Genomic DNA, 16,026 nt, shown 5'->3' on the forward strand with positions numbered 1-16,026 from the left:
CATGCTAAATCAACATTTTACTACAAAATGTAAATTCTTTTAAGAAGTTTCCTCTGACTGACATTATATGTGGATTTCAGGGTATATGTCCCGTTTAAAAGCAGGTGTCTACATTACAATGTGGATCACAGTGGAATTCTTCATCTTAGTTTCATCTGAGTTTGTGATTTCTTTCCTCTGTTTCATCCTTCCGGGTGAAATCTGTCACCGCTGAGCTGCTGCTGCTTGTTTCGTCTCATCTGGAGGGTTGCATATTTTACCGCTATCATTTAATCGGCCCGCCGCAAGACAGGAGCCTACGAGCATCAGTTTAGTTGTTCAGATTTATGGAGCTCAAATCCCCCCTCGTCTGGTCCCGGTGGCCCGGGCGAGCCAGGAGATCGTGATTATTTTCTCTAACCAGTCCAAAGCGGTTTGGCTGGGTCGGCTAAACCCGTACGCTGGCAGGAGTGTGTTGAGGGGAGGGGAACGGGGCCGGCGCCAGGGGAGCGTCCGTCTGCCGTGACATTATTTTAGATCGGATCCTCACTGGGATCCCTAATCCCTGATCTCACAGTCGGGATCATGGAACAGTTCAACGAAATGTGGTCCTGTTGGTGGGACATATGCTAAAACGAGCATGCCGGTTATTATATCAGTATGCAAACGATGCACATATGACACAGAGCATTTAGCATGCCATAAAGGCAGACGTCTTGCCAATGCAGTGAGGTAAACCAGAGAGTTCAGATCCGGTACACATTTGAGATGGTTTCGGCGAGGCCGTGTAAGGCCGTGCCGAGAGCTGGCACACATTTCTGAAATCTCTCTCGGGCCGTTGTGTGTGTCTGGCATCTTGCCTTCTATTGTTTGGAGAACATGTTTGCTAAATAAACTGTTTTTGCTTAGGGATGCTGGTTAAGGGATGCCGAGAGATTTTTCAATACTATCATACTGTATAAATAAGACAAGAATATCATAAAATAAGAAAATCTTATTGACCTATAATAGCTAGATTTATTGTGCATGATTTATTGTAACTTGATATAATGTCCATCTTGGTACTATATTGATTATTATTAATAGTTTTTTTTTTATTGCTGTTATTCTCATTTTCATTTTTATTTTTATTTTGATAAATAGCCAACTAGCTCAATGGATGTTTGTTTGTTTGTTTAAAGTTATTTCATTGGTTAAATAGACCAATATTTAAATACACATTTAATTTAATGTTACATATTTAAATTATTTAATTGTATTATTTAATTGCATTTATTTATTTATTTTTTAAACAACAATAATATCCAATAATGGATGTGGTAGCGATTATATTTTTTCAATACTTTTTAGTTTTCTGTTGTATTATATCCAGCCTTTCTAAAATCTTTCCAATATTGAATGCAGTCATTAAAAGTTTAAGATCATAAAAGTCACAGCAATAATTGAAACTACAGATAGATTTGCAAATGAAGCCTTAGCATTTGGATACATGAAGTTTCTCTCACGAGTGATTTTGACCTTCAGCCTCTGTCTACGTACTTGTCACAATCCATTAAATTTCCAGTAGATAAAGTTAAGTTTCGTCCTACTTTTTTCTTTTCTTATTGAATATGCAGTTTCACTATGAAATGTTGCCTTTAATGAGGAATGGATAGTACGAGTACTTTGTCAAGGTCAGATCAGGTAAAATCTCTCCACGTCTCGCTCTGAGAGACAGCAGAAGCCCAGGTGTTCACACTGCCCGTGTCTGTTATATTTTACGGATGTTTATGTAATGCGTTGTGAGCACAGAGGTGAGGGGGTCGGGTTGGCTGCTGTCCCTGTCAACTCGTGTTTACAGCATTTAACGCTGACATGAGCAAAAGCCCCACTGAGGATGACTCTAAACAAACAAGCTGGCCATGGATAGTCCTCACCATAGCAACCCCAAACACACTACCTCAGTCTGAAAGACACGGACTTGCTCATGAATATATAGCATTCCAATGCGCGAATATTTTCATAACAATCGCCTGGAAAGAAGAAAGTGAACGGCATGATTGATATTCAAAATTGTAAGCAAGCGCTGCTTTGTTTATCTGGTTTATCGGTTTGCATATCTGCAGTCCTAGATTCGGTTTGAATGATGAAAATAGACTATTGATACTTGCTGAGTATGTATCTATTGTGCATGTGCTAGTTCACAGTTGCCTTTAGTCTTTTTGGTGTGTTCAAGCGCACTCTGACTGACACACAGTGGAGAAAACATTTTGGCCGAGACAACAGCCGACGCGAGGCGACAACACAGTCAGCTTCCGTCGCCTTTAAAGCAGTGTGGACGCTGACAGCTTGTTCACACTATATGACCACGTTTACGTTAAAGGTGACATTATGCCCCTTTTCACAAGATGTAATATAAATCTTTGGTGTCCCCAGAATGTGTCTGGGAAATTTCAGCTCAAAATACCCCGCCAGATCATTTATTATAGCTTGTCAAATTTGCCCCTTTTTGGGTGTGAGCAAAAACTCGCCGTTTTTGTGTGTGTCCCTTTAAATGCAAATGAGCTGCTGCTCCCAGGCCCCCGCTCAGAAGACGGCCGATCCTTTACACAAGCTTCGGATACTGCGACAATAACAAACCCGAATTTTACTCATCCAAAATCTCAGAAATAAGCACCAGTAGTGAGTGCAGCCTTACGGAGAAACTCGGGAAGAGGTTGCAACTTTTAGACTGCACCTGCATGTTTCTGAATGGTTAGTGGATAGGCTATTTGTTGTGGAGTTCATCACATCGACTTCCATGTACAGTCATGTTTAAAGGGTTAGTTCACCCAAAAATGAAAATTCTGTCAGTAATTACTCACCCTCATGTTGTTCCAACCCCGTAAGACCTTCGTTCATCTTCGGAACATGAATTAAGATATTTTTGATTAAATCTTAGAGCTGGATCACTCCTCCATAGGCTTCTTAAGGGATCGAAACTGACCGGCCCAAAAGTTATGAAAGACATCGTTAAAATAGTCCAAGTGACTATAATGGCTCAATCTTAAGTTTATCAAGCGACGAGAATACTTTTTGTGCGCAAAAAAACAAACAAAAATAACGACTTTATTCAACTAATCATTTCCTTCTCTGTGGGCATGATATTTCACGTAGTGATATTGCGCAAAGCTTCTAGGTTGCACGTCACACGTAGGCTCACTATTGGCTGACGCTGGTCATGTGTGTGATGCGTGATGTACAACCAAGAAGCTTTGCGTAGTTTCACTACGTGAAATATCACGGCCCACAGAGAAGGAAATGATTAGTTGAATAAAGTCGTTATTTTTGTTTGTTTTTTGCGCACATTCTCGTCGCTTGATAAACTTAAGGTTGAGCCACTGTAGTCACTTGGACTATTTTAACGATGTCTTTCATAACTTTTGGGCCGGTCAGTTTCGATCCCTTAAGAAGCCTATGGAGGAGTGATCCAGCTCTCAGATTGAATCAAAAATATCTTAATTTGTGTTCCGAAGAGGAACGAACGTCTTACAAGGTTGGAACAACATGAGGGTGAGTAAATACTGACAGAATTTTCATTTTTGGGTGAACTAACCCTTTAAGTTTTGCACAAGTTGACACAGTTCCCCGAGTTCTTTATGAGGCAGCTGTGAGATTGTTTGGTCAAATAGTGTTCAGTGCTCGTCTGTGCAGCCAACGCAACAACAGTTTGCATGCTTTGCTTGAACTTTTGCCATTGTGGTAGAACTGGTTACACTGGTGTCGCTTGCAAAAACCAAAGGGCGGCACCCTGGGTGGAAACGTGCAGATTAAGGGGCGGTAATATTATAATAAGATCCCCTTCCTACGTCATTGGCTTATTTCTTTGACATGCTTAAAACTTATAGCACTTCTATAACACTTAAACATCATGATATGTTCCCTTTAAAGATTCACATTGGCAACAGTTTTATCATAATTAATGGTGCTTTTCTTTTCTTTTTTAAAAAAGGTACAAAGAAGTGGTATTTTTTGTATTATTAGCATTTAAGTATTTCATATCTAGGACTTCTATATTCAATCTTCATGTGCTAAAAGAATCATTCAGTTGAATTGAATCATTGCAGTCCTTTTACTAGTAATGCTAGGTTAGGGTTAGGGTAACCTAACCTAGCTTGATCTTGTCTTGATTGGCAGACAAGAAACTCAGGCTGAAAATACATGCTGAATATATTTCTCTCTCTCACAGCACATATCCGAATTGCTGGCCGTCGTTAGACTTCCATTCATCCACCCCAGTTACTTGCTGAATGTGGTGGACAATGAGGAGCTGATTAAATCGTCCGAGGCTTGCCGAGACCTGGTCAACGAGGCCAAGCGGTACCACATGCTCCCTCACGCGCGGCAGGAGATGCAGACGCCCAGGACGCGGCCGAGACTCTCTGCAGGTTTGACTCAACTTTTTACATTCTAGTTCTCATCTGTCTTTCACTAGTGTCACATTACCGTAGCCAGAACTTTGACTAAACGGCATAAGGTCTGTCCCACATCGCAGCTTATTCTGGCTCGAGAACCAGCCGCTTACAGGAAGAGACCGTCTGGCTGAGATATAAAACGATCAATCACAGTTTCGGTTTTATGAGCTGTGTAGGAGAAGGTTCATCTGAAATAGATGATACCACAATATGTGATTTTTTTTAAATCATAATTATGGATATTAAATGGTTCATGAAAGAATCGATTCTGCTAAAAAAAAAATCCACTTTGCATGCACTTCAAAAGGATGCAGACTCGCGCTGGAATTGATACGGAAAAACCAATACCATTGTTACTGATCTTATCACTGTGCTGAGGAAGGGGTTTGAGAGACAGTCTCCCAACACTTTTTTTTAAGACTTTTTTAGAAATTAGTTCATGTGCAATATGAATGTAAATGAAAATTAAAGTGTTTGACCTTGGATGCATGAAAACCTATTGTAGGAGACCTCTTTAAAATAGAACAATGACTAATGAAAAACTAATGAATATACAGGTGAAACTCGAAAAATTCGAATATGGTGCAAAAGTTCATTTATTACAGTAATTCAACTTAAAAGGTGAAACTAATATATTATATAGACTCATTACATTCAAAGTGAGATATTTCAAGCCTTTATTTGTTATAATTTTGATGATTATGGCTTACAGCTTATGAAAACCTTTTCACAATATTCTAATTTTGAATTTGGGGTTTTCATATATTAGTTTCACCTTTTAAGTTGAATTCCTGAAATAAATGAACTTTTGCACCATATTCTAATTTTTCGAGTTTCACCTGTAAAGTGAATATAATAAACAAGTTATATTAGAATATATTTAATAGGGGTTTACCGGTACATGTATTTGTCTCGAACCTTCACAGTACAGACATCACGGTTCAGTGCATACATTCAGCTCTTTATTAGTATTTATAAAGCACATATTAATGCCTTATTCTGCATGACCTTATTCTACATCCCTTAATACCTCAACATAACAACTTTACTAACTAATAAGCAGTAAGTAGTGGTGTATTGCGGCAAACGTCATAGTTAATAGTTAGTTAATAGTGAGAATTGGACCTTAATTAAAAAGAATTGCTCCTCTCTGGAGTTATTTTTCTAGCTAACTAATAATGGACATGAATATTGAATGGCTTTCCTGAGGTAAAATGTTTTATCTTTCTTTGTTTCTTTGTCTTTTTATCTTACCTTCTTTGTCTTTCTAGTCAAAACATTGATTGAGCGATTATGAGACATTATACATTTCAGTAAGTTGTACTGTGTCTTTCAACATACCTTCTGATGTTCATTCATGTTTATTTGGTGCTACAACTAGTATTAAACAGGAAGAGATGATCAGGTGTGTGCGCGCTTCCGCTTCGCTTGAACTGAAGCGCTACAGCGATCTGTCACTCCACATAAAAGAGTGGCTAAACTTATTTATTGTTTGAATGTTGTTATAAATTTGACAGAATTTAAAAGCTGACACTGTTTCACATCAAACCACATATTCATATCCCCGTTGTGTGCACAAAATAGACAGTGAAATTTTGGTCTATCCCAAGTGTCCCACACAGACCATTGCCTCCCTGAAGTATCAAAAATCTGCTAATTTTGAATCAATAAATGGCACACGTTCAGCATCTTTGTGGTTATTCTGATAGCTGTGCATCTCAGTGTCTCTGTGGCGGCTTCAGGCTGCTGTAAAAATGCAAGCAAACTAATTTATGGTTCAATAAGGCTGTCCTCTTGCAGCGCTGTGAATCACTCTCGCTCTCCTCGCGCAGCCGCTCCAGCCCCCATGATTCCCTCAGCGAGGCGTGAGCCCGTGAGTGAGCTGTACATTTATTTAATCTTGATATACTGTGGCTCTCTTTCTCTCGCCCCTGAGTTTTATTGATCTCTGCCCACTGCAGTATAAGAGCTGAAGCTTTCCCCCACCGGACCCAGATCAATGAGCAATATCACACACACACACACACACAGAAAACACACATCATAATTGCCATATGTATGTGTCAGAGTTGGGGAAGCTACTTGAAACTGTAGTAAGATACTCATAATTTGTAGCAGTTAAACTACAGTCTAACAGCTCTTTTTAAATAAATAAATAAATAAATAAATAAGTAGAATTCCATTAGCAGGTAAATTTTTTAATATTTTACGTCAGATGATTTTGAACAGGATTTGCTGTATCTAGCACAACATTGAATAAATTCATTTTAAAAACCGAGTGAATGAATCAAATGAATTAATTGATGAGAGCGTTAAAGATGCAACGTATGAAAACACAGTTTTGATGTCATGATTTTTGGTTGGAGTTTACTTTTATTGATGTATTAAACCATTATTGACATCCAACCTGCTCTATAATGCAACGAATGTCCAGATTATCAGTAAACAATGATATTTTTGTCTTATCCACACATAATGCACATGTGTGGCTTAAGAAGATTTTAAATATAGACATATAGGCTACTTTTTTGATACTTTTATAATGTTTTTTGTACTTTTTTGGAGCTTGACACCCTGTGACCACAGTAAATTGTTGTTGTGTGGAAATCTGTGATTCTTCAATCAATGAATCTATTTTTGTGGCAGAAATGGAATAAATTCTTGGTTAAACTACTCCTGTTACTAAATACTTAGTTCATATCCCACGCATATGTACGGGGGGTCTTGAATCTGTGAATTTTTGTTAGTTTTTGTATTGGTTTAACTTACATGAAATGTCTAAATGAGTTGATTCACTATCATTGATTGAGTAGAATGAATCAAATCACTGGAATGAATTTATTCTTTAGAGTGATTCATTTCACTAAAATTACTTAGATTCATTTTTCAACCCTACATGAGAGAGAAAAGAAAATAGCATGTTTTATTAGAACTTAACACGTGTTTTGTCACACTACAATTTCATGGAAAAGTAGTTTGTTCCTGTAAAAGCTACACTATTGTCACAATACTGAAAAATGGAGGTAGGTTGTTCTGGCCTTAAAAGTGATTCAAGTAGTTCTGAGTAAAAGCTCTGAGATTTTTAGTGAGTCGGTCAAGCGGAACAAGTCGGCCACACTCAAACATTACACTGCTTGCTTTATTCCAGTTGACTCCAGAAATGCCAGGGTTCTTCTTAATAAACATCTCTAAATGCTTGGTAAATACGATGCATAGTTTCCAAACTTTCAGCACATGTTTGTTTTTTACTGTTAAGCGAGATATTTATGGAAATAAGTAGCCTCGGCAGAGGAACAAATTGCTCTTGGGCTCTAGATTTTTCCTACTTGGTGTCCAGGAGTCGGAGGCTCTTTTCAATAAAGCAAGGTTTAATTATTGTCTGGTGTTACGAGCAGTGCGTGAATGTCGTGTCACCTCACAGAACTTATTTTCTGCATGGAGGAGTTAAAGTAATTGGTAAACAAATGTCATTTTACAAAGCTGAGTGAGATTTGTTTCTATGGTGTGACAGCTGGTAAATGTTTCAAGCAGCAATTTTACCAGATTGTAGATTAACAACTGATTTGACCAGTTTTCATAGTATGTGAGTATGAGATAGTAAATCTCTAAAGATACTTCTTCAACATACTTGAATGTTCAGCGTTTAAAGTTTTTGAGCATCTTTTTTCACTAATTAACACTAATTAACAGTACTAAAGTACTGTTATTATATATATTTTTTAGAAATGTACCTTAGAAATGTACCCATGATGTTCCTTGAAATACCTTCAATAGCCTGTTTATTGAACAATCTTAGTTGTGTATGTTCTTCACCTCAATGTATTGATGCTCAGACTTTGTCTGACCAGTACAAATTCAACAATTGTTATTATACCACAGTTAGTATACCACTGACGTTTTGCCAGTGACATAAGAAAATTTACCGGCCATAAATATTTTACCAAATTAAATTATTTACCAGCCATGAAACTGTTTTTGCAAAAACAGACAGTAATCCTTATTAAAGTTATTCAGTCAAGAGCAGTGATTGTTTTTTAACATTAAAAACGGAGCAAGCTGCAGGTTTTTTAGGCTGCTGTCACTTTAAGACCGAATGCACGGATCCAATATACTGATACAATCTTAACACATGCATTTTCTTTCTCAACTGTTTATGTTCATTTAAGCCATAACCAACTGTTTGCTAGGTCTAGGATACTCACAGAGGCGGGCATTTTTTACATAATTTTGTGTGGATTTGTCCATTCAAGCGCAAGAAGACATGAAAGAGAGCTCAATATTTACGTGCTGTCTGAGACGTGGCTTTCTGGTCGCGCGCGCTTCGGATGTTTAAACTTCCCACACAGCGTGCGAATAATGAATTGAGTTCCCTTTCTCATCGTCTTTAGCTTGAATATTTAAATCTTTTGCGACGATGCAGCACTGGCCAGTCAACTGTCCCGAGCGTTGTTCATGTTTATTCACGTTCGTGTTATCGCAACATCGCATTGTTAGAATTGATTGAAATTTTACAGACCAACTGGCGATTGACACTGTTTCAAGTGATATACAGTTTGTTTTCATTGTTTATTATCTTGTATGATGAGTATTCAATTTTTAATGTTTTTATTCATGCATTTAACTTTATTATTATTGATGTTGATGTTGATATAATATTTATAATATTAATTATTTAATACAGATAATAAAAAAATCATTAATGATTTATTATAGTAATCTTGAAGAGTTCCAACTTTTTTTGTATTTACCTTTCTATCTTTGGTTGATGTCCTACATGTAGCTTTTTTTCTTTTGGATGTGTTTGTTTTTCTGATCTAAAACATCACTGTATCACGGTACCACCCCAGTGCTTTTTCCGTAAGGCTGCTTGGTTGGACACACGTCCTCTGTGTTCTCTCCAACATCTGTGACTCTTATTTGCTTACGAAGGATGGACTTGTCTCCGGCATTTTTTTATTAAGTATTTGATTGTTTGGCTGTGTACAAAACTCTTGAGTGAACTCGTCGCTGGCTTGACCATCTGGCGGACCATCTGATCGAGGTTATGAAACACCGCATGAGGGCCTGTCACCCGTAGGACCCGTTTATGAAAAAGAGAAGAGGAAACTAGGGTAGAAGTCAAAGACGAAGCGGAGCTCGGAGCATAAATTGCTTTCTTTTTTAGTGACAGAGATTGAGGAAGCGCTGCCAGGAGTTTGTAATTGCCGTGTGTGTGTGTGTGTGTGTGTGTGTGTTTGTGTGGCTGAATGCATTCACTCTCCACCTGAGCTCGGCTGATAAGTCTCTTATGTATGAAAAGACACAGAAGAGGTGCAGTGATGTCACCCATGAAAGGTTCCTCGCCTAGCCTGCACTCGATCAGGGGGTTTGGATATGCGTGTGTGTGTGTTTGGGTAAGCTCTAGAGCTACAGGTAAGTGCCAGCTGTCTTTAGACTGATGGGATTCACCTGGGCCCTTTCCTCCCTCTGCTTCTGCCACATGGAAATCCTCCGAGCAAATCAGGGCGACGGCACACCTGGCTCACACCCAGTAACTCATGTAGATGGACAATCCGTCCTAATTAAGCTCACGACAGTCTCTTTCAGCAGCGGGCTGGCAGCCTCGCCTATAACTCAAATTATCTTCAAATAACAAATGATTTGTTCATTTAGTTTCCCCGCACTTGTTTCTGATTAGCAGTTAGTCTCGTGGGTAGGTCAGCTGCGTAATTAAGAACCATAAGGGAAGAGGTGTGTGAAAGTTGACCCTGTTCTGCTTAACTCTGACCCTGAACATAATATGATGTTTGAACAGCTTTACTAAAGCGGAAGCTTAATATTGTGACCCTTCTTAAGAGAATTAGCACGAGGAAATTGTTGTTTGAAGTGTTATTAGCGGTGGCTCATACTTTAGGTTGGGGATTTGTGAAACTGTTAAAAGGGTATTTTATCCTAATAATTCTGCCATTATTTACTCACCCTCATCTGAGTGACTTTCTTCTGTGGAACACAAATGAATAGCGATATATCATTTACACTACCATGCAAACGTTTGGGGAATTTTAAAGGCCCCCTGAAATTAAAATGTACGCTTTTTAGCTTTTAGTATGAATATGTTAGCATTAAGGTTATGAATGAGCTGGTGTGTTCCAAAACAATGACAAAATTTGCATTTAGGAGATATAAGCATTCAAAACTTAGTCTCTCACTTCCGCTAAAATGTATCACGGATTTGTATGACATCACTCTGCACTTCAGCTTCTCATCACATCTTCTGTCCAATCAAATGCTCTCTAGAATCTGAAGTGTCCCGCCCCCTATGCTATAAATACCACTAGGCTGTATTATTACAATTTAAAATATAATTGATTTCTATAATCATAAAACGGAATTACTCCAGTCTTCAGTGTCACGTGATCTCATTCTAATATGCTGATTTGCTGCTCAAGAAACATTTCTTATGATTTTCAATTTTGAAACATTTGTGCTGCTCAAACTTTTAGAGGAAACAGTGCTTCTTTTCTTCAGGATTCTTTAATGTATAGATAGACAGAACATTTTAAATACCTTTACTGTCACTTTCAATCAATTTAAAAAAATAGTCCCCACCCTGTCACTGGTACATCTCTCTTGTTCTCTCATATCATTTTTGTGCTGTCCATCAACTAATTAGCTCCCATTTCAGAATCCATCCCTCCTTTTGGCAATGATTCACAAAGCTTTGACACCCTCTATTGAGGTCACCGTTTCGCAGAGCAACATTCATTCAGCTGCTGGCGTGCGGCAGAAGGAGTCAAAGGTATTGGATTGTGCTGATTTGACACTCAGCCCAGTCCTTTACAGACCACAAACCACTTTTACCGACTCATTTCTCTAACTGCTTTTATCGTCAAACCAGCAGCTTGAAGGTGAGGACGGAAGGGCGACGCTTTGCAGTACGTCTGCGTTTGTTTAATTGATTTAGTCGTGCGAAGACTGGAGGGCAAACCTCATTGCTTTCTGCGTCTCACCTTCCACGCAGGGTCCGGTCAGTTTAATTAGTCTCTTTGCCTGTTAAAGCTCAGCATCTCTGTCGATGCCTGTGGACATTACTGAAGCGGATTTGAAGAACAGGCCGAGCACGATCGCAAGAGAATTTCAGCTATTGCCAGCTGCTCAGTTACTATTGTATCAAAATTGGTGGTTTGTACATTTTACTGAGCAATTGAATTCCCTGTTCATGTGTATTTTTGTTGGATTAATCCGTCCTAGAGAATGGAAATGATAAATGTGTCAGCGCTAATCATAACTTTTTGCTCGGTACATTTCAGCTGTTGATTGCTTTTCCCATCGTCTACAGTAGCTGGATGAAATTAGCATTTTGAAGTGGATGATTTTGCGACTGTTTTTGGCTCAGTGGGCCCGCAGTGTTTTAAATTCCCCCGTTTGGAAATTTTTGTCCACTTAATGCTGCTGTATTCAAGAATGACTAACATTTTTGGTTGATAAACTATTAAATAAGACACTGCTGTTAAGAGACGGATGGGTAATGTATGCGCAGTGCTCTACAGGGAGAAATTCTCTCTCCCAAGCACAAAGCTCAGTCAGAATCATGTCTTACTTCCTGTCCGGGAGCTATTTCTCTTGTTGCGAGGGGCAGAGGCATGCCGTTTGATTGCTGTTTGGGTCCCTGGAAAATGACAGCTCGCAGTACAGTGGACTTTATGTGCAGATAGTGTGCCTGGTGGCTGAGCAGCTCTTAGTCTCAGCTTCAGACAGCATACATTTAACAGCGTTTTTCCATTTAGAGCTCATTTTTGAAAAGGACCCATTGGAAAATCAGCTCCAGCAGTTTAAGAAGTTGTAACATTGCCGGAAAAGTTCCCGATCGAGTTAAAACAGCATTTTGGTGCCCATACTGTATGAGTCAGAGTTGTGCACCATTCAGAATTCTGTGGATAAATTCCATTTCACTTCCTGAATTTGATTTGAATTTGAATTGAGGTAGCAAACATGATGCAGAATTCCAATTCACATTTGAATGTAAGATATTAGAATGTAAAAAAGGCTTTATATATTTACAGGTGAAATTTTGAATATCGTGCAAAAGTTCATTTATTTCAGTAATTCAACTTAAAAGGTGACACACTAATATATTATAGACTCATTACATGCAAAGTGAGATATTCCAAGCCTTTGTTTCTTATAATTTTGATGATTATGGCTTACAGCTATGAAAACCTTTTCACAATATTCTAATTTTAAATTTGGGGTTTTCATAAGCTGTAAGCCATATTCATCAAAATCATAACAAATAAAGGCTTGAAATATCTCACTTTGCATGTAATGAGTCTATATAATATATTAGTTTCACCTTTTGAGTTGAATTACTGAAATAAATGAACTTTTGCACCATATTCTAATTTTTCGAGTTTCACCCGTATGTCATTTTTTATTATATAAATTTATATATTTCAAGCAAAGACTGACAATTTTATAAGGTTTATAATACTGATAGATCTATAAAAAAAATGTAAGTACTTTATGTATTTCATGTTTATTTATTAAATTAATGTTTGTGGACCACGTTGTAAATTCATTTTCCTGTCATTCCAGTTCAAATTCCAGTTCAACTTCCTGTTATGTGAGGCCAATTCAAAGTCACACTCATGAATTGAAAGAGAACCAATTCTTCAATTCTGAATTTTTCACAGCTCTGTTGTGAATGGTACTGTAGCACTGATAAATTGCTGTGTTCACGTCATGTCATAATTACCGTAATTCCGAGAACACGTGACGTAAATGAATCTGCAGCTCTCAGGTGGTACAGTGGTCATGTGGTACAAGTAGGAGCTCCCAGCTTACAAGTTGTAATTACGAACTTTACGAGGACGTGACCGCCTTTTACAAGTTGAAATCTCGTAATTACGGTAATTACGACATGCCGTGAATGCTCCTAAAGACAGCACAGATAAAAGACAGAGAACTTTTGTAGTTTTAATGCAATTAAATGCTGTTGAAGGGGACGCATCATCCTCTCAGATTAGCACTCAAGCAATATAATATTTTCAATAATTGATTTCTTTTTACATAATTTCATTTGGTCTCCCTAAATCCTGAATAATTCGACACAATCCTATATTGCACAAGCAAATGACGAGTTTATTTTTTTTAATGCCAATCTGATTGGATTGGCTGGCTGGCTTTAGGCACGCAGGTTCAAATCAGTTCACTGGGAAACAAAGTTATGTTTATGTCAATATGTTGTGTTCTCAGGCTCCCAGGTGTTTTACATTTATATTATCCCAGGCTGTTACAATGAGGCCTTTAAATTTGCCAGGTTGGCAAGGCTTGTGTCATCAAATTTGGTGGAATCAAAGTGATTGTTTGAGGCAACTGGGGCCATTTTTAATATGTTTTTAATCCATTTATAATACAGTTTTATTCAATGATATTATACTGTCAATATACTGTATATAGATAGGGCTGTCAGTATATATATAAATAATTGTACTGTGCAACACTGCTTAGTTGTACAACAAATCTCTTAATTGTAAAACAAAACCTTGTGCATTTTCATAAGTGTTGAGCGGATTCTGACTAACTTAGTGACAAGTTAGTTGGCACAGAGGTGCTTTTGCGTTCACGTGCTCAACAGAAATGATTGTGATTGGCTACAATGCTCAATGCTTGTTAAAACACGCTGTAAATAGAACCTTTGACGCTCAAAGAGTGCTCAAACAAACACGAACTAGAATGTCTGAAATCCGCATCTATCAGCGGGTAACGAATATACCTTTTACTCGGTACTACAGTCAACTTTTTTGATGTTGTTGTTGACTGGTACCAGTATTACTGGTACGTTTGACAACACTAGAATCAATCAAGCTTTTCTGAGTTAGCAACAGGAACCAAGTGCGGTGGAGCTTATCAAAGGATCAGTTACGCCAATTTGCCAATATTACAGCACCTACATGAGAAAACAACTGCAGTATCTGAAACAGTGAGTTGGACTGTCCAGTAAACATTCCCACTTCTTTTGTTTACCATAATATGCAGTAAAAGCTGAGAAGGAGTGAGAGATCGCAAGGTTACAGGCAGCTTTAAAGGGCACTTTGTACATGCATTCTTGTTAGGCAAGCAAAATGGTTTTCATTTTATCCCTTAATACATCATCATCATCATCATCCCCAGAAAATGTTCTTCTGGAGTAGAGCGCTTAATGACTTTTTCAGGCCTAACTTATCCTCTCTTTTCATTTGTAATGCTTTTTGACTCACTCCGGTGGGACTGGAATGAAGAGCAGTGAAATGACAGGGGTAAAAGCCCACATGCAAAGTTCAGACGGTCACTGGCGCCCACAGCATCACCTGCCCGCCACGTCTTTTTGACAAGCGGATTTAAGGCTGCAATTTATCTCTGCCCGCTACCGCAACCGGTCGGGAGAGTCTCAGTGGAGAGAGAGCGAGACGTATAGAGAGAGAGAATTCCTCTCTTCTGGACTCAAAGATCCAGATTTTAATGGTCGGAAAGAGCAAGACAAAGGGCAATTAGATGAAAATCAAGCGCTTGTGAGCAGACCGGTCTCGGCCAGGGGTTTCGTTCTAGGTGGTGGTGGTTTAGAGCAGGTTTGGGTTTCCTCCCAATGTGAAGAAGAGATTGAGTTCAGGAGGAAAGAAAAAGAGACAGTTATTTACAGTCTTTCCTGGCCCTGGATGTTATCATTATCGCTCTTTAGCTCAGTAGGGGATGAGAGTTACCTGGCTGCCCTGACGTCCCGTCTGGCAAACCGTTATTTACCGATGGCAGCCGCTGAGCCAATGCCATAGATAGGACTCATTAAGGGGAAGTGATGTGGAAGAGACAGGGGTGATTGTCCTGTGGGAGGCTGTGCACTCAGACCGAGAATAAGCTCACCTGTCAAAGTACGTATCTCTTCCTGTATCTGCTGCTCATCACGCTGCTAGCGTCGACATAAGTGGGTGGAATCAGGCAAAGAGGAAAAGTAGATGTGGGAACCGTGTGCTCCGCCCCTGACCAGCTTGACTGACAGGTGCTGGCTGCACTCCTATTGGGCCAGTTTTCTCACTTCTACTTTTCTATGATTAAGCATGATTTTGGCTGATGAATGGTGGTAACTCAATTAAAATCCGCACACCTCATTAAGGAATTCAACGTTGGTTTAGCAGGACTGTTGAAGGCTGAAAAAGGTTAACTGCTGCTCGAAAAATCTCAAATCTCACAGGAAATAGGAAATGACTGTGTTTGCCCTTTTGGGGTTACAGTGAAAGGAAAGTATTCACTGACAATAACTGAACATCTAGTTGCTCTCCGTCTGAATGGGATTTTTTTCTTATAGACCTCCCATGTTTTTTTTCTTTTTTAGTTGATAAACAAATTACAATATTCATCATCAGGAACATACTGCAAGTCAACATCCAGTCAACGTTATTAATATTTACTAATACAATAATTTAGTGACCAAAATAATAAATCAAAACAATATTTGAGCTTCTTTAAATATAAAAAAAACAAAACAAACAACAACTACACTAAAGGCTCCGATATACTTTAAGCAAAATCGAAGAACAAACTGGTGTGACGTCATTTCAAACAAAAGCAGGCCAAATCTTTTTGTTCACATCCACTTTGTTTT

At 38.5% G+C, this 16,026-nt stretch overlaps 1 protein-coding gene across 2 annotated transcripts in view; it reads left to right on the top strand.

The window, feature by feature from the left end:
* The window catches only part of LOC130103166 (kelch-like protein 29), a 305,231-nt gene that overhangs the window by 250,722 nt on the left and 38,483 nt on the right, over nt 1-16,026 (top strand). For both annotated transcript variants that reach the window (XM_056269368.1, XM_056269369.1), the window contains one exon: nt 4,187-4,385. In XM_056269368.1, coding sequence (XP_056125343.1) covers nt 4,187-4,385 — 199 coding nt within the window. The remainder of the gene's footprint in view (nt 1-4,186; nt 4,386-16,026) is intronic.

The sequence above is a fragment of the Rhinichthys klamathensis genome, unplaced genomic scaffold (genome assembly GCF_029890125.1).
Source record: "Rhinichthys klamathensis goyatoka isolate OS25496 unplaced genomic scaffold, OSU_Roscu_1.1 h1tg000281l_1, whole genome shotgun sequence".
In the NCBI taxonomy this organism is placed as follows: domain Eukaryota; kingdom Metazoa; phylum Chordata; class Actinopteri; order Cypriniformes; family Leuciscidae; genus Rhinichthys; species Rhinichthys klamathensis.